Genomic DNA, 23,752 nt, shown 5'->3' with positions numbered 1-23,752 from the left:
GGTGTTTAAGAAGGCCAGAAACGGGGATTAGCAGCGTAGGGGAGGTCATGCCAAACAGGAGAACTGGAAGATAAGAAGGTACCCTTGTCCATATGAAGTGCTGAACTTGAAAACATGTGACACTCAAAGATAAATGGTTAAAATTCTGAATTTTACTAAATAAATTTACAAAAGGGGAAGAATAATAATTCCTATAGTGGCAGACTTTTTTCTATTATTTTATGTAATAATTCAGTGGTAGGTTGAACATTCAGTTAAGTCGCTCTATCAGGTACATATGTATTATTAAATGGACATTTTTTACTCCTAATGATGAGTAGTATTTTTCTCAAAATTCCAGAAAGCCACAATAAATCCATGGTGAAGTAGGCTTTTAACCAGTGATTCTTCCTATACTTTGCTTTCCAGAAAATGTCAAACTTCCATTAGCTTGCTAAAATACAATTTATTTCCTAATTACAGAGAAGAGGTAAATAAATGGCCCCTCTTCTGTGTCACAAGTTGAACTATGTGAAAGTTCTTTACAGATACTGTGTAGTTCTTCATTTTCATGTAGGAACTGAGTCTGTGGCTTCATTTATATGTTCCCAGTGTTAGCACAGTGTCTGTGCAGTAGTTCCTCAATAAACATTTGTAAATTGAACTGAAGTAGGAAATTGTGACAGGCACTGATAATCACCTACTCATCATCCATTCTTCCCTGTTTCTTATGAACAGCATCCTGATTTATTTGGGGGCAACAATGTATTCAGTTAAAATATTCAATCTCTCACCTTTTCATTGAGCTGTAAGAGGTCACCACCTGGAACTTACTGAAAGCCCTTTAAAAGGGGATAAACTCCACTGACTTTGTCCTCTTGCCTTCATTTTTTCCCCTATTTTCCTGCTTGAAATAGAGATGTAATGTTTGGAGATGGAGCAGCCATCTTAGAACCAACTAGAATCAATCTTGGTCTTTGATATTTTCAAGTAGCTGATTTGGACTTGAACCTCACATGAGTTTTGCCACTGTCAAAGATTTCTGTTACATAGAACCTAACGAAATCTTAAACATAGATACTTTCATTCTTAAAGTGGGGAGAAGTTGACATGATAGGATGTACTGAAGTGGTTTGTCACTTTCCCAATCCCATTCTGATATGCCTTCCTGAAAGTGAATTGCTCTTTCTCTCACCTGGGTGAGAATTGCTGTCACAATGAGCCACTGTTACTACTGGGAACATCACTTCCCTCAGATGTGTTAAGTCACCTAAGAAAAGAAGTTAAGAAACTGCTCCAGGGAGGCCCATAATAAATTACCTATTTGAAAGTCGTGAAGAGTTGGAGTTTCTACAAACTCAGTAATTATTAAAATAGGCTGAAAGAAGTATGCCTGAAGCATCACAGAGTCCAACAAGAGAAGCATCAGAAGATGCTTACAATTTTCATATGGACAATGAAGGGATTGATGAAATTAGGCTAGAAAGGATGGATAGCTCTGCCCACAATTAAAAAATCCTAACAGTGGGGGCACCTTTGTGGCCATCCAATTGAATATCTTACATAAAGCAAAACTTGACCTCTACCACATTGTTAGGAGACATCATCCAACCTTGCTTGACTACTTCCAATGACTAGGAGTGGGTGAATTCGTGTGGTGACCCATTTCGTTGTTGAAAAGATTTGATAACTGGAAAGTCCTTTTTTTCCAGTGAGCTCAATGTAGCTGTATTTTAATGTTATTACACGCCATATATATAGTACTTTATGTATTTATTTAAAGAGTTTTCACATGATCCCTTTTGGTTTGATAGGCATAAATATCATATGAATCACTTCAGATGGTACCATTACTCCTATTTGAGCATGTGTAAACAAGTGCAGAGAGGCTATCTATACTTGTGTAAGGTTTAACAATTCCTGAGCAGAGTAGCTGGATTTGAACTCAGGACCATTGCGCTGTGAGTCAAATTCTCTTTCAAATTGTAATTATCCATTCAATATTGATTTACTTAGCCCCTACTATCTACTGGTCACTGTTAAGTGCTGAAGCTCTGGTGATGGAAGTACACACATATTCCTGGCCTTCCTACAGTTAATAATCTAGTAACCACATACCAATGTGTGCCACTTTTAGCCCCTGATATAAAGTAACAAGTATATTCGGTTCCTTCGCATATCAGTCATTTAGTCATTACCTAACTTCATAGGTGTCTCTTATCCAAACAAAACATACTATTCCTTCAATGGCTTCCTACCAGATCAAGGATTTTGGAGCTGTCTACCATCCTCATCACTTTACTCTGGATAGTCTCTACTTTTGTTTCTCGTGTAAGAAATGGCATCCTGAATCAGACACTTCAGCTCTCAGTATGGTCCTGGATGGCCTCAGGTGATAAGAAGGTTGAATGCTATGAGCTTATTGTATCTATTTTGGTTTCTTGTCGCAACGTTGGCTTGTGTTCACTTTATGGATCATTGAAATCACCAGTTTTTCCTCCAGGTTATGGTCAAGTCAACTTTCCTCCATCCTGTACTCAAGTATTTGATGTCTTAATTTAAATACTAGATTTTATGTATTCCTATTAATTTCATTTCACCATCCTTTCAGGTCTTCTTTTATCTTAATTCTGTCTTTTCTAAGGTTAACTATCTTTTCCAATCTTCTATCATGAATAAATTAGATAATCATGTCTTCTGTGTTACTGATAAAAATGTTGAACAGTTTCAAAGACAAAACACAGTAACACTATCCAGGCAGATTAGTCCCAATCTGTTATGCTTAGGCTTGCAACTCTATTCATTCATTCCACAAAATTTAATGAATGCCTAAAGATGAAAAACAAACAAACAAAAAAACTGTCTCAGTTTGTAAGTTGGGAAAGATAGGCATGTTAACAGAAAAATGTAACATGACAAGTGCTCTGCTACCAGTGTACATTAGTGTAGAGAGGCCATAGAAGAGCGCAATCAATACAACCTGAAAGAAGTGGGTGGGACCTCAAATGGTGTGCAACTCGACGATATAATGAGGGACTTTATTGAATATTTTGTTGGAAGCACTATGAACTAATTCAATAGATGAAGTATTTCTTCAATGTTCAAAACTTGGAATCATATCCAAACTGAGAACTGAATTTATTTACCATGACTTGGTCTTTGGGATCCCATTTTAGATCCTATTAGTCACTTGTTTTTGTACTTTAGAAAAATGCATTAAAATTCCTTAATCCCCTTTAGATTTCTTCTTTTTTTTATAATTTTTTTTTTATAATTTTTTTTTAATTTATGATAGTCACAGAGAGAGAGAGAGAGAGAGGCAGAGACACAGGCAGAGGGAGAAGCAGGCTCCATGCACCGGGAGCCCCACGTGGGACTTGATCCCGGGTCTCCAGGATCGCGCCCCGGGCCAAAGGCAGGTGCCAAACCGCTGCGCCACCCAGGAATCCTGATTTCTTCTGAAGTTAAGTAGTCAACATAAATGGTTCAGATCATCTTCTATGATGCCAACTTTGTAAGGACCACTAGGTTACTGGCCTACCAGCTAATTTTGCCTGAAGCCACTTTTCTGATCTCTACATATTTGGTAGGTGAAATCACAATATCAGAGCCTCAGAATAACTTCTCCCACTTCTCGCACTTCTTTTTCTTTCCTTGTTCATTAATGAGTCCATCCTCATCAGTATCCAGGAGGATGTCCAGAAACCTCTCCAGCCATGTAAGGACAGGTGCAGTTTCTAAACCTTAGTTCTGCCTTTGCTACACAGCACTGGCTATTATTATACACATCCCCCCAAGTCAATGAGCTTGGGTATTTTCTTGTAGAATCCAACTTTTTCTCATGCAGTATTTACATATGACTGCTAGCATTTTGAAAGTCTCTTTTCCAAATTTTAATTTACAGGATTTATGACTGTACCTTTGTTGTATCCGCCAAGTGTAAAACCATACATTAGGTACTGGGAAGGCAGAGGTAGATACAATGATGTACAAGAACTGGTCCAGTCATTAAAAAAAAAACCTGATGATCCAATGAAGGAAGTAGACCAGCACGTGTATAATACAAGGAAGTGGCTATTTGGTTTCTTTCTGATTAGCAAGCATTTTACAAAGACTTGAGTTCTGTGTGTGCAAGGCTACACCAGCCATTTTTAAGACAGCTTTAAAAAAATACTTTCACTTGGCAGGGTGGGGTGGGAACAGCATCAAATTGGTTATCATCACCTCTCATATAACAATACCAAAGTATTTTTCATGTTTCAATTGTGTCTATGGTCCAGTCCAAGAGATTTACCATTTCAGATGAATTCCATACATTTATATATAAGTTTGCGAAAGACTTTCAGTTACCAAGCAATTGAACCAAAAGATTGGTAACTTTTCTGAAACAAAAGGGAAAAATTATTTCTCTTGTTTTACTAACACTCTTTTACTTTCCACTCCAGAAATCATTTCAGCAAGTTGATGTTTGTTGTCAAAAGAGTTATTTTTATTAGTATCTTTATGAATAGAGAAAATAAAACTAAGAAGTTATATGATCTCCCTTTTAAAAAATAACTCATCAAGAGATAAAAACTTTTCTTTTTTTTTTTGTAAGTGAATAATTTGACCCCATTTTAGAATTTGCAAATATGCCTTCATGGAGAAAAAACAGTTCATATTACATAGTGGCTATTTAGCCATTTCAAAATCCAGAGTGTAATTTATTATTCTCTCACACACACTCTCTCTCTTTCCCCTTTCTATCTTTGTCTCTTTCTCCCCTCTCTCTCGCTTTTCATTTATCCTGAAATAAACATTATTCTGAAAGGAGAATTACCTTGTACTTTTTCTTGCAAAGATATCCTTTTGGAGTTTAAATCAGGAAAAACTTTTTATCACCTTAGAAGTGTTTCATTTTCCAGGGCAGAGAGAGTAGTTTGAGTCCTGAGAGCAAATGAAGGGGTTAATCCTGGACTTGGCTGGGTGTCAGTTAAGCTTTTTTTCTGGCTCTGCTCCGGGTTTCCCCTTGAAGGGATTTCCCTCCGCCCTGTGCCTCTGCAACAAGACCCTTTATAAAGAGCAGACTTTCCATTTCACTCCTCATCGAGCCTCACTGGCTTTACAGGCTAAAGCCTGTTCCAGGGCACTTTCAGGTGGGATAAGGGTTTTGGGGACCACTATGTTCTCATCACGGCAGCAACTAAAAATGCCTAGGAAGATGGTCGTGATCTTTGGAGCCTCAAATATACTTTGGATGGTGTTTGCCATTTGTAAGTTCTCTTTGATCTGTTCCAAATGCTCACATTCCGTTTCAGCTGATTTTGGCTGCAGTCATTGTGCTATGGTAGTGAAGACAGGCACTTGGATTTTTAAGCCGTGGGAAAACTTAAAGTAACATGTAATGGGCTGTTGAGTATTGCTATGTACCACTGTGCTGTCATAGTTGGAGCTGCAAATTGATGTTTTTTAGGTATCTTTTTTCAGTGTCAAATAGATAATTGGATTCTATCTCTAGGGAGGTCTATCTCCTCAGTTTCTTATACTTGATAATGAGCTTAAATGGAGCAAATACCAAAACAACTTTCATAAAGGGGCGTGAGGGTCAGGACAGAGTTCTCCATGATTCCACACCTCTGGCAGTGACTCCAGTGCTTTTTGGCTGCCTTGCAGTTAGTTCAAAATTTAGGAAAGAAATATCAGCCAGATTGTATTTTGGACATTACACTAGAACAGAGCAGAGGGAGTAGCATGCTAAACAAAGTTCTCTCTTCTTTTTGCCTCTCCAGCTCAAGCTTCGAAAATGGAGATCTTCCTTGAACCCAGAGTCGCTGCTCAGATTGGTGATGTCATTTCTCTGACTTGCAGTACGACGGGCTGTGAGACCCCATCTTTCTCTTGGAGAACCCAGATAGACAGTCCACTGAATGGGAAAGTGAAGAATGAGGGGAACAATTCCACGTTGACCATGGACCCTGTTAGCTTCAACAATGAACATGCTTACTTGTGTACAGCGACTTGTGGATCGAAGAAACTGGAAAAAGGAATTCAAGTGGAGATTTATTGTGAGTACTGCAGAGGCTCTTTGATTTGTCTTTCAAATTTGTATTAAAATAAGTTTTTTTTTAGAAAACGTATTTTTAAAGGAAAAAAATGAAAGGATATTCATGTCCAGATTCTTGGTTAGAGGACATACTGCTCCAAGAAAGTGAACTGCTGAGTCTAGCACTAGAAAAGGAATCTAAACCTTGGCTTTTACTTCTGACTCTGCCATAAACATAGTGACCAAGGGTAAGACTCAATGTCTCTGGGCTTTTCTTTCCTTAGCTGTAAAATGAAGATTTCTGAAGTTTTTCTGAAATCTTCTTTTTCAAACATTTCTATTTGATTCTATCCTTACATGTTTACTTGGTCATCTACGCCTAAATGATTTATGAATTCCATTCTTCAGGGATTTTCCACTTACTTATTCTTACGCAATTTTGTGCTTAAAATCAGCCTAAGTAGGGGATCTATAATTTAGTAATAGGGTTCTGTACAAGAGTTTTTCCTTAGACATAAGGAAAGTATCTGCAAACATTTCATTCGTTTGACTTCAGCACAGATACATTTAGGAAGGTTGTTTTTGTTTTTGGTGTCATTAAGCCTTAATGCGCAACCTCAAGGTTATTGGTGCAATGAATTAGATTTGCCTCACGAATGTTAATAAACATCCCTAGTTTGCCATTCTACTAAAATGCATGCCAATCCATCTTGATCCAAGCTTACAAAGTTAGCAAGAGGAATAAAGAACCAACCTGTAATAAAAATCTTGCCTTTGCTTACTGATGACTACTTTTTAGAAAAACAAAATAAAATTAAATTTTAGAAATTTGAAAAAACAACCCCGGAATTCTTTATGGCCTTCTCTTCACGAAGATCTCATTTGATTATCTTATAATTATTTTGGTTTCCTTCTGCTATGGTGGAGCTCTGCTTTGCCCAGCATCTGTAATTGATTCTTCAATAAGCCTCATGTGTTGCTAATGCGTACCAAGAAACTGTGCCTGGCCGGCTGCTTTCAATTATGCCCGTTGTACATGCATAGTTTGTCTGCGTAGCCTCCTGAGCGCCTTGAAAGGCCCCCTTATGTAAATACAGGGAAAAGTAGCAAGTTCTTATATTACTTGACAGCAAACTATGTGGACTACGGGTACATTTCTTACAGAATATAAGAGAGAGAAATTATTGGTAGAAAAATGAAAAATACTGTTTTTTCACAGAGTAAAGCATTTCCAGTTCCCTTGCCTTTGCTCTCAAGAATCAAATAGTTGAAGATTTAAAAAAGAGGAATAAAGACCCTTCTGGCTTTAATTGTCTTTCCTGAAGTTTTTGCTTAAGAATATCTGTCTCTCATTATGTTTAACAATCCTGTCTCCGTTCCACATTTGATTGTAATATTCTTTAGAGCTGGGACTTTTGTGTTCTTATTACACGAAATCCTGAATCCAGCCAATTGTTACCTTCATGACAGTTTGTAATGAAAAGGTAGCCCTTGCAAAGGAAGCGATGGCTGACTGAAATAGCATGTTTCCTGTCACCTTGACACTGGAAGGTTCAAGTGGAGTGCTGGTTAGGATGCTGAGTTGGGCATTGCAGGAGGTAAATCTCCTTTCTAGAATTTGAAGATTGCACAGGTGTACCTTCCTGGTGGATGGATTCCTGTCAGGGGCATCATTTTCCAGAACCAATTATTTATTTTTTTTTTAATTTTTTAAAATTTTTATTTATTTATGATAGTCACAGAGAGAGAAAGAGAGAGAGGCAGAGACATAGGCAGAGGGAGAAGCAGGCTCCATGCACCAGGAGCCCGACGTGGGATTTGATCCCGGGTCTCCAGGATCGCGCCCTGGGCCAAAGGCAGGCACCAAACCGCTGCGCCACCCAGGGATCCCCAGAACCAATTATTTAATATCGCTCTCTTCATTTCTTAGCATATGGTGCACAGTAGCTGTTCTTTGCAATGACATTCCGAGCCTCAGTTTCCTTATTTGTAAAGTGGTCATATCTCTGCCCTAAGATAAGGGAATGTGATGTAATGTAAATCTTCAATAGCAGTACAGAATAATAGAAATCCTGAGTGAAATCCCAGACTTGCCATTTACTAGTTGTGTGAGCTTTGGCCAGTTATGTAAATGTGCTATGTTTTCATATCTGTGAAATGTGTTAGAATTAAAATGTCTATGTCTTAGAATTAAAATTATTAATGTTAAATGAATAGCACAGTAGTGGGCACATATAAGTTTTCAATAAACATTCATTTCTTCTCCCTTCTTTTACTTGAATAATATGCAACCCTTAGTACATCTGGGATCCGTGCTGAAGAACTCTCTAAAAGGTGATTGATTCCAGTTTGTGAACCCACCCAAACCCATAAAAGGCTATTTATTTATTTATGTATCTTTTTTATTTTATTTTTAAAAAGATTTTATTTATTTATTCATGAGAGACACACAGAGAGAGTCAGAGACATAGGCAGAGGGAGAAGTAGGCTCCACATGGGAGCCAGCTTGAGCCAAAGGCGGACACTCAACTCAGGCATCCCAAAAAGGCTATTCAAACAATGAATTACGACTGTAATAACAGAAACATTGCATTGCACTGAATCAGTAAAAGACCTTATATTACATGAACAGAAAGCCCACTCACATGTATTTGCTTGACCTTTGCAGCTTTCCCTAAGGACCCAGAGATCCAACTGAGTGGCCCCCTAGAAGTTGGGAAGCCAGTCACAGTCACGTGTTTGGTCCGTGATGTTTACCCATTTGACAGGCTGGAGATGAATTTGATGAATGGCAATGATCTCCTACAGAGTAAGGACTTTCTAGAGCCTATGGAGAAGAAGTCCCTGGAGACCAAGAGTTTGGAGGTAACCTTCACTCCTACCAATGAGGATATTGGGAAAGGTCTTGTTTGCCGAGCACAATTACACATGGATGAAATTGACTTTGAGCCCAAAGAAAGGGAGACTACCAAAGAACTACAAGTCTACAGTAAGTACCTATGTGGTGTAGTCTAGTCTTTGTGGTAATCGAGTCTTGGATGAATACGGCAGTAAACTTAGCAACTAAAGTCAGGAAGGCACTTGTTTATCATTTTTACTCCGTTTTTATTCAAGAACATAATATTTGTCACCAACATAATTCAGTGAAAAGAGTACTGGATTCGGATTGAGAGGACTACTGGCTCCATTAACTGTGTGAACTCCGGTCCCTTAATTTCCCTATTTCCCGACCTATCAGGGGGGAGTGCTAATACCAAACTGACTTGGTAGTAGGAAGTAGGCTCAGATGAGAAAGTGTTTTTAATCGTGTTTTGCAAACTCTTGTGCCCTGAAATATCAAGTTATAGAGATTTTACAAGGTGAGCATTTGTTCTGTGTGTGCATGCATGCACGTGCACGTGTGTGAATGTGCTCACACATACACATGTGCATTGGGTGGGAAAGTGGAGGTGATGTTTGATTACCTCCACATTTCCTGAGAAGGGCAGAGATTTGAGGCAGGCTTGTAGTCCCAGAATCATGTAGGAGTAGATTCACTGTACTCCATTCTAGACTGAAACGCTGTGTTTTGGTTTGGACACTACATTTAAAAGGAGTATTGCCAACTATAGTGTGTTTAGCTGAAAGAGAATGAGATGGAAAAGCTTTTATCAATATTTTGAAAAGCACAGTCAAGATAGGGGGTATTTTTCCTAGAGAATACAAAACTTGGAAGAGAGAGCTATCATTACTATTTGAAAGACAGCCATGTGGAATAGGGATTTGATTTATTCTGTAACAGCAGAGGATGAACTATGGCCATTGAGTGAAATTTATTTACAAAGAGGAAGGTTTCAGTTCAATCGTTCTAATAATTAGAGCTGTCCCCAAATCAAATGGACTATTTTGTAAAGCGGCAATTCCTTCAACGGAAGTGTTGAAGCCAACTTAAATGAGCACTTGGCAAAGATACCAAGAAAACTTCTACTTTATCTGGGAGACTGAACCACATTATTCTAAGGGTCTTTCTTAATTTCGGAGTATCTGTGGCCATCTGAAAACACCAAACATCAAAAAAGTAACTCACTCAGATTAGTCAGAAATTGGATTGACTGAGTTTTATGACCCCACAATGCTGATTTGATCCTAACTGGACAGAGTAAGTTTGTCACATTTGTGAAAACATATGAATATAGCCTGTGAGAGAACTGCGTTATCCTTGTTGGATCAAGGTGATGCCTAGTAGTTACTAATCTTGTGCTCTCCTGCATTTTCAGTCTCACCCAGGAAAACAGTTATCTCTGTGAATCCCTCTACGAGGCTGCAAGAAGGCGGTTCTGTGACAATGACATGTGCCAGTGAAGGCCTACCACCTCCACAGATTTTCTGGAGCAAAAAATTAGATAATGGGAACCTACAGCTCCTCTCTGGGAATGCAACTCTCACTTTAATCGCTATGAGGCTGGAAGATTCTGGAACGTATGTCTGCGAAGGTGTCAATGAAGTCGGGAAGGATGGAAAAGAGGTGGAATTAATCGTTCAAGGTAAGTAGACTGTGAGAAAGGAATGATAAAGGTGTTATAAGTGGGGTTTGCCCAATAGCACAACAACTTCAATGCCAACATGGCTTCCTCGAGTTTTATTGATGACCCATCTGATGTCATGTCCTTTAGCAAATTGAGTATTCAACTAACTCCTACTTCTCAGCAGTCTTTCCTCCCAGAGCTCACATGGCTCTTTGCCATCTCTCACCATTTCTTCCCCGCCTCATGCTTCGACTTTCTCTTTTCCTTCCACCCCCTGAATATTTGCATTCTCAGGTTATCACATCTGTTCTCATCTCTGCTCACTCTGGACTCCCAGTATTTGGATCACTATATGCTGTTTACTCCCAAATTCATGTTCCCATTCCATATCACCAAAACCTGTCATTTCTTCCTCACAATGATCCTCAGAATTTGTCCTCAGGTTTTTCATCTCCCTTGCCATTGCCTTAGTTTATCATCTCTGACTTGGACTCTTGCAAGATGTTTTTAGATAACAGCATTCACTGAACACCAGCTATATTCCAGGCACTTTATATATGTTAGCTGTAATCTTCAAGAAATAACTAATAAGAGTATTTTTTACTCATTTTACAGATGACAGCATATTGTCTCATGGAAATTAATAATGCTTCTATTGATCATATACCTAATATTTGCTGGGAATTCTACTTTCCACTTTATATATGTTGTCTTGTTAGTCTTTACCACTACCTTATGAAGTGAATATGAACATAAGTTCAGCACAGTTCATAATTTGCTTTGAGTCAAATTGCTCACTAGGGCATTTACTATTATTTTAACACAGGTACATTTTAATCTAAAACTCTGTGACTTTTCAAATAAATAGCTAATTGTCTCCAAATGGCCATCCTGCTATCATTCAGTCCCCAAGATAGTCAATCATGTGTAATGCTAACAGAGTATATACCTAAAACAAAAAAGGGGCTCATTATATATTACTTCATCCAAACCCTAATTGCATGTAAATTAAAATTCACATTTCTTAAAATAAAACTCTTCATAATCTGGTCAAAAACTACCTTTGTAGCTTCATTGGTGTCCCTGTGCTTCTGTCCTTGTTGTTCCTTCTGCCTGGAGTGCCCTTCCTTTACCAGGCAAAGTCTTAGCCATCCTTCAAGACAAAGCTCATATTAGCCTCCCAATTTCAGCTTGTTGTTAGGCAAAGCTGGCCATTCTTCCCTTTGTCTACACTCAACACTTCTTACTAAAGTTTATGTACTTCTGTTTATTTCAACACATATTAATTAAGAGCTTTTGTCCAAGAATCCAAGAATTGTGCCTGTTGCCAAGGGGCAGACACAAAAAAGCTATGGCTAGCGACCACCCTTGAGAACTTATCCTATAGGGAGAAAAGACAAGCATGAAAGTAAATAATTTAAATATACTTTCGTAAGAGCCAAAAAAAAAAATATATATATATATATTTAAATATGTCTTTTCATTAAACTACAAGCTCCTTAAAGTTAGGAATTGTGCGTGTGTTTTAATATTCGGGTGCTACCCCAAAATAGGTGCCCAGTAAATATTGATTGCATAAATTGTAAACACGAGCAACACAAAATTTTAGAATATGAATACATACGGTTTTAATTTGGTTGGTTAAAACAATAAAATTGAAACTCAGCATTAGTAGATTAACTCTGTTGGGTGTTAGGTTACCATTCTCAAGAGACCAGGAAACTATTTGACTAATAAAATCATGGAAACTAATCACCCATCCTGGAATAAGTCTACCCCATAATAGACTAGATCCTATTTCAGTGTGAAAAGGAAATGCACTCTGGGGTTAGGCAGGGCTGTTTTGAATTTTGCATCATAGGACACTAACAACCTTAAGTATTAAAGAGAGAATTGAACCTTGAAAGAACTCTCCAGTTACCTGAGAATTACTCCACAGGGGCCACAAAGTTTGCCTGGTAACATATGCAACCACTGGAAAAAATTATCTGAGAGCTCTTCCCAGGCAGGAAGTGGGTCTGTTTTCAAGTTCCCCATTCTCACACTGGCATATAAGGAACTGGGAAACTCTGGTTATTGTTCTGAATGCTCTCCCTTTTTCAAAGTCTAATAGCATATCAGATCATTGAGGTAATTTGAGGAAAGCCCTCTCTGGAAGATACTACAATGTCACAGCGAGACAAACCAAAAAGAAAAATAACGTCTCCTGGCACAGAGAAGAAACCTGCAAAATGTGGTGTATTTGGATTACTTAGGTGTTGAGGTTTCTTTCCTCTGTTCAGTATGCTATCTATGGGGACAGTTGTAGTGATTTTCTCTGGAGTCTCATCTGTCCCTTTCAGGGCTGCCCAACCACTGGCAGTTTCTTCAGGGGATGAGGAATGGATATTTGAAATACCCTTTTTCCTCAAGACAGGAATCATCCCAAAGCAGCCTGTGTGTCCAGCAGGCATAACACTGGCAGCCAAAAAGCTTCTCTGGATATTGAGACTTAGCAGTTTACCCTCCTATCTCAGTTTTCAACCTTTGAATTAATTGAAAGTATGTTTGTATTACATCAAACAAATTTTAGAGGTGCCTTGCATATCATTTTCATGTTTAGATTTTGACTTTGCTTTCAATTTGATTCTGTGTGCTCTCAATGGTATAAGTTTATATTGTTGGCACAGAAACTCTCAGTGCAGGTCCACTATGGGTATTGCATCTAACCAGAAGACATAGTTTTGTAGCTTTTTTCACAACCTCTCTTAGATCTTGCTTTATCTCCACATGAAGATGACTTGGTTTAGTTTTTCAAGCAACTGAAAAGCTGGGATCTCGAATCAGATCTGCCTGGCTTCAAGTCCTAATTTTACTACTTGTAAACTAGATAAAGTTAATTTAGTATTCCTGAGCCTAAATTTCCATAAGGAGAAATAGGACAAGGAGGGTGATGGGAGAAGAAGGAAGAGGAAGAGGAAGATAAAGAGAAGAAGCAGGAGAAAGTAAAAGAGAAGAATTCAGTCATGAGGATTAAATGAGATAATTAATACATGCAAAGTGTTTTACACAATGCTTCTACACTGGAACCTCTAACATTATTTGAGCTGTTGTCCACTATTACCAGGGATTTGATAAACTACAGCTGAGGAGAGACTGATTTATTGTCACAAAAAGATGTCAACTTCTATCATGACAAGTTTTTATCCGTGTTCATTCTGTTAAATGAATGAGACAATGAACTCTTGTGCGTTCATTCTTTAAAAATGTCTTTCAGGATGGTCCCAACATGGAAAGGAATTATTTATTCTTGGCACAAATGTTAGCTAAAAAGACCACAGTTTGGAATGTGGAAGGAAGAAAAGAATCTTATCTTCTTTTTGTCTCGTTCTTTTTCCTCCAGAGAAACCATTCACTGTTGAGATCTTCCCAGGACCCCAGATTATCGCTCAGATCGGTGATTCAGTTGTGTTAACATGTGGTGTCACAGACTGCGAGTCCCCATCTTTCTCTTGGAGAACCCAGATAGATAGTCCTCTGAGTGGGATGGTGAAGGTTGAAGGGACCAAGTCTACGCTGACCCTAAGCCCTGTGAATTTGGAGAATGAACATTCTTACCTGTGCACTGTGACCTGTGGCCATAAGAAATTGGAAAAGGGAATTAAGGTGGACCTCTACTGTAAGTGGTTTTCAGAATTGTTTGCTGTTTTAGTGCCCTCAATTTTATTGAAAGAAACAGAATGCAGGTCTGATATACAATGAGATCCATGTGTTTAGAAAGGGAATTTAGCACTGTGAACTGTTCCTAAATCTCTGAACCAGAATTTTTAATGAAACTTAATTGGCCCAAGTCTGAAGTATATATTGCATATGCACACAGCATCCACAGACCTTGGTTTGTAGATCATTAATCCTTCTGTCATCATGCACTTGAACACATTACATGTTCACTGCTTCCCATCCCCTCTCTGTGCATAGAGGGTGCTCAGAAGTGGTCATGAAAAAGGAGTGGGGGTCAATGCCCATTGAGGTGACTGGATAGGGGTTACTACTGCTCAGCTATTTGAACAGAGGGGGAGGCTGGAGCCTATGGTTTTGAAGGCACATTTGGAAAGCTGGTTGGCAGGATGGGAAAAAATGAGGCAGTGGGGAGCAGGAGAAAGCCAAAACTGAATACAGCTAGTTATATTGGCCCTCGGGGATGGCCGGTGGCAGCTGCCCAGGTGAAAAGCAGAACCGGGAATTAGCACTAGATCTTAAATTGATTATACACAGCATACATCCACTGCACTTTTTTCTTGCTGTTGCTGTCACATTAATAAAAATCATTAGGAATCTCTATGAATTTGACATTGGTGGAATTCCTGTTTAAAATGAATGAAGGACAAAATATGCAAAGTGACCTGAAAATGGATTCCTTTAAGAGGGTTACTCTGCCTTATTTTGTTCAGTAGAACTCAAGAGAAAAATAGAACATTTTCTACCAGAAAACCTGCCCAAACTTGTGTTACCCATCAGGATTTTATTCAGCATGAGTTAGAGTATGTCTGTAAAGGGATTTGAATCTCTCAAAATAAGGGTAAATTTTACTGTGGTATCATATTACCCAGAGTCCAGGATCTGCTGATGGAGGCACATTCCCAACAAAAATGAGAACCAGTGGTACAGTCTTACTGCAACATGGAAATATTTGAAAATGTATCACTTTAACAACATTTTGCCTAAGGAAAAAGAATTTTAGCATTACTCTTACTCTTGATATCTATTTTAGTCTTATTTTTATTGGTTTGCCTAAGACCCTATAATTATTTAGAATCTAAATCCTACAGTTTTTTTTTGTCAACTACAAGCATTTTTTGAGAAATATTTAAAATTTACTGTCTAAACCCAGCCCCTGGAAATTAAAATGTCTAAATTAAGAACTGCCCTGTGGATCTTCTTTGATACCTAGAGGCTTCACAGCTTTGTAAAACCAGACCTGAGTTCTGAGCTCAGAGAAATATGGGTTCTGATCTCAACTCTGTCTTAATAGATACAATGTCTAAGGAGAGTCTCTGAGCTTCTACGAGGTTTATAAGTTTTCCTAACTGTAAGTTCTTTATAAGTTTTCCTACTTGTAAATTAGGTTAAATGATACCCATTTTATCAGACTGTTTTGAAGACTGAGATAATGAATACTAAGAGACCAACAGTTAATATTCAATACATCAGGGGAAATATTTAAAACATTTAAAATATATAATTACTAAATAAGATGGTGGAAACTCATGTTCCTTTCAAAAGACCAGTCCATGGCTGTCAGAAAGATTGCATCACTAAGAAGAGAAAAGTAGGAAGTATATTTATTTCTTAATTGATTCATGTATTAAGTATTTTTTGTTTATAACATTATTTATACTTAATATCATAAATATGTATGCTTAATGTCATGATTTATATGTTGGTGATGATTCTATCCCAAATGAGTTATTGGTCATTTTGAGACCCTTGTATTTAATAGAGATTAGTTCCATTTTTCTTTTGGATGTTCACATATAAACATCATTTTTACATAATATTTGCAGCATTCCCTAGAGATCCAGAGGTTGAGATGAGTGGTCTACTAGTGGATGGAAACCCAGTCACTGTGAGCTGCGAGGTTCCTAATGTGTATCCTTCTGACCGACTGGAGATTGAATTATTTAAGGGGGAGACTATCATAGAAAGTAAAAGCTTTCTGGAGGACATGGACAAGAAATCTCTAGAAACTAAGAGTTTGGAAATGACCTTCATCCCCACCACAGAAGATACTGGAAAAGTTCTTGTTTGTCTGGCTAAGTTACATATTGATGAAATGGAATTTGAACCCAAACAAAGGCAGAGTACACAGACACTTTATGTTAATGGTAAGTACATGTGTGATGTAGCCACAATTTAATATGGATTTCTTCTCATGTTTATCAGGCAATAGTTAACACGGGGTTAATAGAGAAAACCTCTGTGGAAAAAAAGTAACTGGGAAAGAAATTCTAAAGTAATTATTATAACAGCCCACTCCCAACACAGGAAACAATAATCACTTATTAGGTTATGATCATATGAGTTGGCAAGTCTAGAAGGGGTCAGGTGGGCAGTTCTCTGCTGCCTGTGGTATCAGATGAACTCACTCATGCATTTTCAGTCAATTGGCAGGTAGGTAGGGGATGGCTGTCACAGATGGGCTCAGTCATATGTCTAGAGCCTTCTCTGGAGTGTCTGAGGCTCTCTTTCTCCACATGCTATGATTTGAAGGAAAGTGGAATAGGTTTAGTCACCAGAGTGCAGCTCTTCAAGTATGTGCTGCTGAAGTGAGCACTGGAGTGTGGCATTTCGAAGGAGTGATAATGAAAGCAGGCTCAAGCTTGGGAGTCCTACAGTATTGCTCCTTTCATGTTAACTGGTCAAAGCAAGTCACCAGGCCAGCGAAGATGAGAGGGGTAGAAAAATAAACTCCACCTTCTCATAGGGGATTCAAATCTTTTTTGGTCCTAGCTAATATACCATAAATGCTGATAGGCATGGTCAATGATCATCCATGCTTCGCTAATAGGAGCTTATTCCTATTAGAAAACATCCTTGATGCATTCCTACTCTACTCTCTATCATTCTGTATCTGCTCTTAAAGTAAATGGGGACAAAAGCCCTTCCTTTGGTAAAGTTATCAACATTAGTAAACTATTCTGATCCATTGAATCCATAGCTCCATTTTGCAACATTATTAAAACTTTTTGGAACTCGGGGTACAAAGGGTCAAGCTAACAAGTGTCCCTACCTGTTTAGTTGCCCCCAGGGATACAACCGTCGTGGTCAGCCCCTCCTCCATCGTGGAGGAAGGTAGTCCTGTGAACATGACCTGCTCTAGCGATGGCCTTCCAGCTCCGAACATCCTGTGGAGCAGGCGGCTAAGTAATGGGCGCCTGCAGTCTCTTTCTGAGGATCCAACTCTCACCTTAACTTCTGCAAAAATGGAAGATTCTGGTATTTATGTGTGTGAAGGGATTAACCAGGCTGGAATAAGCAGAAAAGAAGTAGAATTAATTATCCAAGGTAAGTAAAATGTGATTAATGAGTTATATAATTTGTTAGTATTATTTTGGTCGCTACTGGTTTTGAACAAAATCCTCTCTGAAACCAAAATTTTTGCCAAAAACATCGATTGAGGGTTTTGAAGAGCTCATGATATTTCCTGTGCTTGGCAAACTCCTGGAATGGTATTTCCTCATAAACCATTCCATGTCTCTTATCCTAAAATTCTTTTAGCCTCGAGTGGAATGCTAGCTGCAGGAATGGTGCCAGAGTTCCAGTTGTACTTATGAGGCAACGATTATGGTATTGAAATAAGGATAGGAAGTGAAATATATGTATCTGGAAATTAGTTAGGATTAAAGCCCCCTAATCCGGCTGAACCGGCTCTGAGGGGCACTCTCACAAGGCACATGCTAGCATTTGCTTAGAAGCCTAAGAAGACACTTACACCTTTTGTAAATTTTGAGGCTAAAAGTAGAAGTAACCATGCCTCTGGGTCATCAACTTGATGCCACAGAACCACTAAAATGGCTTTGGTTATCAGATCCAGACCCCCTCTCTCCAGGATGGAGAGCCAAGACCAAGAACAAAACAATTCCTAGTTGACAGGTTGAATTCACAGACTGCTTTGGGCGAAAGCTTGCAGATTTCTCCCCACTCCTTCCCTTTGGGAGGTGGTTCGAGTTCCTTTCTTTCCCACTGGAGCTGTCATTTCCTCTCTTACCTCCTTGGTATTATTTCCACTAAGGTATTAGTGACTTTCTTGTTACCCCAGTTCAGTGATAATTTGTATTTCATAGAAACAACCTCAGAAGGGCAATGCTCGACTTTAAAGAAAGCCTTTAGGATGGATGTCCTGGTTCTATAGCTCTGTTTGGGGAAAGAATCTCAAATGGAGTCACAAAAATAGATCAACTTAGTGGGAATCTCACTTATGAATGATGGCAATACGATACTTTTTTTCATGGGTTAATGCATTAATAAAAATGTTGCACATTAAATACTTAGCCCAGTGCCTGCCACTTAGTCAATGGCAGTTGTGGTTGTTAAGAATACTAAGAAAACCATCTATGCACCACTTGATCCAGGAATCCAACTCAAAACTCAGAAGCCTACAAAGAACTTTGTACTTCAAAGAAACACTGTGCACAACATTGCGACAAAAAGAAATGTTTTCTTTTCCATGTTTGAATTCTATTGCTGTTTGTCAAAAACCATTTTGGGGGGCTAGTCTGGATAAAGACTTAGATTAAGAGACATGAGAGAAGTATAGACATGTCTTCTCTCATTAAAAACATGATCGTTTACAACAAACCTTGATTTCAGTATTTAACCCTGTAAAAATTTGATGCAAACAGTAAGCACAAATAGCTCCCTGACAGCTGACTGTTGCTGTCATTAAATTAATATGGAATTGGTTTATATTTCACCCAATCAGAGGTGCCTTTTAAATTCTCTTTACAGTTGCTCCGAAAGACATACAGCTTATAGCTTTTCCTTCTGAGAGTGTCAAGGAAGGAGACACTGTCATTATCTCCTGTACATGTGGAAATGTTCCAAAAACTTGGATAATCCTGAAGAAAAAAGCAGAGACGGGAGACACAGTGCTAAAGTCCAGAGATGGTGCATATACCATCCACAAGGTCCAGTTAGAGGATGCGGGAGTGTACGAATGTGAATCTAAAAATGAGGCTGGCTTGCAATTAAGAAGTTTAACCCTCGATGTTAAAGGTTAGTTAGTTTTCTGGTTTTGTTTTTGATTATTTTTACAATAGCCAGAGGTTTGATGGATTGTAAAGAGTTTCTAGAATTAGGTGAATGAGTTGGCAACATGGAGCTCAATTCCACGTTGACGGTGGTTATTTCTCAAAGTTTCTTAAAATAATCATGCACAGCTGCCCTATCCTATGGAGGTTAGCCAGGAAGTTGACATTAATCATTGGTGAGTTCAGGATTCCCATGTGCTTTTTTCAACATTGACAATTCATCATTGGTCTCTGAAGTCTTGCATTTCCTAAGCATTTAAACATACTTTCAAAACCTTTCCCTGGAGGTTATAAGGAAACTAAAGAAGTAGGATTGGCCGGGCAGCCCAGATGGCTCAGCGGTTTAGTGCTGCCTTTGGCCAGGGTGGGATCCTAGAGTCCCAGGATCAAGTCCCACATCGGGCTCCCTGTGTGGAGCCTGCTTCTCCCTCTGCCTGTGTCTCTGTCTCTGTCTCTCTCTGTGTTTCTCATGAATAAATAAATAAAATCTTAAAAAAAAAGAAGTAGGATTGGCACATGGAAGAAGAAAGGTTCTATCCTTCAATCACAAGAGAATGCTATTCTCTAAACATGGAGTAACTGCCTATTTTCTGGATTGATTCCTCTCAGGATAATAATTAGGAGTGGCAATCTTGATGCCAACCAACATACAAGGATCTATAAGACTACAAAATTGCCTTCTTAAAAATCCAAGCCCCTTGTCCATCCTACTCTATTCTGAGTAGGGAGTGGGGTGAGCAGTGGCCTCAGCAAAGAAATTCAGGGGCCCTTTAACTTCCTGACCCCTCTTATGAAGATACGGTAGGATCTGTTGATCTTATTGGTGTAAGCAGAGTATGTTAGCCTTTGCTAACCAGTCTCCATGTCTTGGGTGCTAATGAGCTCTCACTGTGTGTTGGAAGTCACACTTGGAGTAAACAGGACTGCAAACAAATGTAACTCTTGGAACCTGTGGCCCTTGGCCACTGGAATTTGCAACCACCTGTCAATGTAAAGAAAATTTGAACTTAGGTCAGAAAACCAGTAAAAGTTTTACTCATCTGGCCAAATTTCTCAACATTGCAAGCCTTACCATATGTTGTGTCTTCACAGTATCTCCTTGAAACATAGCATTATCAATACATCTACCTAGAAATATAAAAGAAGGGGAAAGTATCATGATTACATGTAAAACTTCTAGTCATCCACCTGCACTGATTTTCCTGAAAAGAGTTGATCTGGACAATGAAATTACTATGTGTCCAAAGAATGGAACACTTACCTTGTATCATGCCACTCAAAAGGACACTAGGGGGTGTGCAATTAGTGCTTCTAATGAAGTTGGGGGTAATTCTGGATGGATGGAGATCTCAGTTATGACTATGTTGAAATTAATTTATTCCTATTTCTTTTAATCTTTGATGCTTCTAATCCACTTTTAATTCAGCATAGGCCCAGGAAATTGGACTTCTAACATTTCTGTAGTTAGAAGTTTGTAGTTAATGATTCTCTTTTAAAGACATATCGAAGCTTCTCTACTTACTTTTTAAATTCTCTCTTGCACATTGTCTCTTCTAATTGCTTTATTAAATAAGTAACACACATATTTGCTATTTTTCACTCATTACTTACATGAACTATCAAAGCATTTTAGACACTCAGCTAAGAAATTCAGGCTCCCAAACTATGGTGTAAAGTAATTGCGAATGAATGGAGACAAAAATTTAACATATTTCCTTGGTATTTTGAACTAGCTTACCTTTCTATTTAGCTGAGTTTTAAAAGTAATTTTGTTTTGCTTTGTTTTGGCTTGAATGTATTCCAATGATAGGAATGGTTGAGAGTCTTTTGGATTTTCATTGTTTATACAGCTAATAGAAAATAGTATTTGAAGGTTGCCCTGGTAACTGACTCAGCAGCAAATTTGTGTTTGCAGATGACTGAAGGAAAAACTGAAGGCAAAAGATTTATTATTTATTAAATTGAAAAGAAAACAATAAGAGTAGAAATATCATTGTCCAGCTTGTTGTCCATATTGATGCCTAACCATAGTTATGATAATGGATATCTCATTAAAATATAATGTTTATACTTTGGCTAGTTCTACTCTAGCAAGGAGAAGTAGAAAAATGAGACAGTTATTATGTTTAGGGTTAAGTGCTTTTTGATTTCAATAATTTTAAAAAATTGACTTCCCATCATCTGACCATCATGATCCTTTTCTATTTGGTAGATCTCCAGTGATTAGAAAATTCTAGAGGGAATGTAGTAAAAAAAAATTTATTGGGTGTCAACTACTCCAAGCAAGAGTCAAGTACTGGCTATTCAGTGGTGAACCAAAAAGAAAATTGATAGGTGGCCTAATGTAATTTATAGTCTGGAAAAGGAGACCAAGGTTAATAGATAAACATACAAACAAATATTTAATTACAAGTGGTGAAAAATCTACGAGAAAAAGTATAGTGAGTTATGAAATTATATCAGGGTTCCTAATTTAAGCTGGGGAAAATGTGGGTCAGAAAATGCCTCTGAGTAAGGAACATTCTAAATAAAATATGATACTATCCAAAGAACTTCAGCTTATCAAGAGATGATATAAATGCTGAAGACGAATAACATAAGAAGAAACCCTACTTCAGAGATACAAAATGTAAAGTTTTTGATGTACCTCTGAAAAAGCTGTCAGCAAGAATTCTTTTTCTTACTATCCTATATCTATCATATATGGCATTTGACCATAATGGTTATACTTCACAAGGATGTTCTTGGAAAATAAATTAGTCATTTCAATTCACAGTTATCAGAGTCCTAGTTCTGTAGTGGATTTTTATACATTCCAAAGCAAACACTCTTCTTTAATTCTCACTTCTTAAATGAGCTCTAGAAAGTTGTGCCCTTGCTTCCATTCTACAATTGAACCTAATTCCATTTGGATCCAACTTTGTGTAAGTCAACAGCTGTCATCTTTAGACTCATCATGACCACAGCAACTGCCAACTGATTACTTGGATAATTCAGAGAAATACACATTTAAGGTCCTGCTGGCCCTTATCACGGCTTTGATTCATTCCAATCTAAGAAACTCTAGTTGTACTATTAAAATAAAACATGTAACTATTACTACAAAAATTTTTTTTGGTAATAGATGTTGACTGCATCCATTTTGTTGTTTTCCAGGAAGAGAAAATAACAAGGACTATTTTTCTCCGGAACTACTTGTGCTTTATTGTGCATCTTCCTTGATAATACCAGCCATTGGGATGATCATTTACTTTGCCAGAAGAGCCAACATGAAGGGGTCATACAGTCTTGTAGAAGCGCAGAAATCAAAAGTGTAGCTAATGTTTGCAATGGTCAACTAGAGACACTATTTATCAGTCCAAATTCTTAATACTGCTCATCATTCCATGAGGGAAACAAACTGAGTCCAGACTTCCCTGAATGTAGTGAATTCTTGGAAAGAAATGGCTTCCTGTGCCCCATGCTGTGAGCAAGAGGCTAAAAGAAAACTTCCTGCCTGAAAAATAGGCACTGCCATTGAAATGTGTTGACTGGAGTAGCTCCTTAATGTGTATATACAATAACATGATCTGTACATATGTAAAATAAATTTATGCCATAGGAGGATCACTTGGAATAACAGCACTCTATAGTTAGATCTTCAAAATATTTAAACAGTGTTGCCTCGGTTGGTTGTCGTAACAGAATGCATCTTAAGAAAATTTAACATGAATATTGACTGGCAGCTAACCTATGTCATCTTCTTAATATTTTGTTTTCTTTAACAAAATTTTATTTTGGTAAAATTTATTTCATTGACAATAATTTCATGTTTTATGAAGATACCAAGGTTTATCTTTTCATGGGTAAATGATAAACCAAGAAGGCACTAGGTTCACCTTCAGGTACTAAATACTTCAACCCATGGTATAACGGTTGACTGGATTTCTCTGGATGGTACTTACATGGTACGAAGATGTTTTATGATGTTGTTTATTAGACTTTTGTGTAACTTTTCCAATGTGGTCTAAAATGCAACTGCTTTTGATTTTCTTTTGTAAATGTTTAGGGGTTCTTTGTGTATAGTAAAGTGATAATATCCAGAATTAGAAGAATTGTGTGTTTATTTATTTTAAACTGCCTCCTTTCATCACAGCGTTTGAAACTCCAAGTTCCAAAAGTAAAGAGGTCGAACCCATAGAAATAATAAGTAGATACCTGAAGTGCGATCCTCAGAGTACTTTTATCAGAATCACCCTGAGAACTTGATAAAAATTCAGACTTTTTAGGCCATACTAATCTATTGAATTTAGATATCTTGTTTTGTGTCCTTGGAATCTGCAATTAATTTTTTTGCGATTAAATTAAAAAAATAGAATACACAAAAAAGAGTGAATGCAGGTGAATGTGCACATGTCAGAGGGCAACAAATAAACACCTATGTACATACCCAGTAGGACTCGGAGACAGAGCATTAT

The 23,752-nt window shown here is 37.9% G+C and overlaps 1 protein-coding gene across 2 annotated transcripts; it reads left to right on the top strand.

Annotated features, from left to right (window-relative positions):
- The first annotated feature begins 4,982 nt into the window (after window positions 1-4,982).
- VCAM1 (vascular cell adhesion molecule 1) lies at window positions 4,983-23,383 on the top strand. 2 transcript variants are annotated; one of them, XM_025996571.2, is made up of 9 exons: window positions 4,983-5,231; window positions 5,748-6,023; window positions 8,670-8,990; window positions 10,258-10,524; window positions 13,889-14,164; window positions 16,050-16,370; window positions 17,284-17,550; window positions 18,994-19,260; window positions 22,452-23,383. In XM_025996571.2, exons 1-9 carry the CDS (start codon window positions 5,141-5,143, stop codon window positions 22,610-22,612), a joined length of 2,247 nt encoding a protein of 748 aa, XP_025852356.1. In that variant the 5' UTR covers window positions 4,983-5,140; the 3' UTR covers window positions 22,613-23,383. The 2 variants fall into 2 exon arrangements, with proteins under 2 accessions (XP_025852356.1, XP_072610599.1); XM_072754498.1 differs by lacking the exon at window positions 18,994-19,260 and having other exon boundaries at window positions 4,996-5,231.
- The last annotated feature ends 369 nt before the right edge of the window (window positions 23,384-23,752 follow it).

Source organism: Vulpes vulpes, chromosome 3 (assembly GCF_048418805.1).
Source record: "Vulpes vulpes isolate BD-2025 chromosome 3, VulVul3, whole genome shotgun sequence".
Lineage (NCBI taxonomy): Eukaryota > Metazoa > Chordata > Mammalia > Carnivora > Canidae > Vulpes > Vulpes vulpes.
Note: the sequence above shows the minus strand (reverse complement) of the source record. Positions and strands in the feature narration are given on the sequence as shown.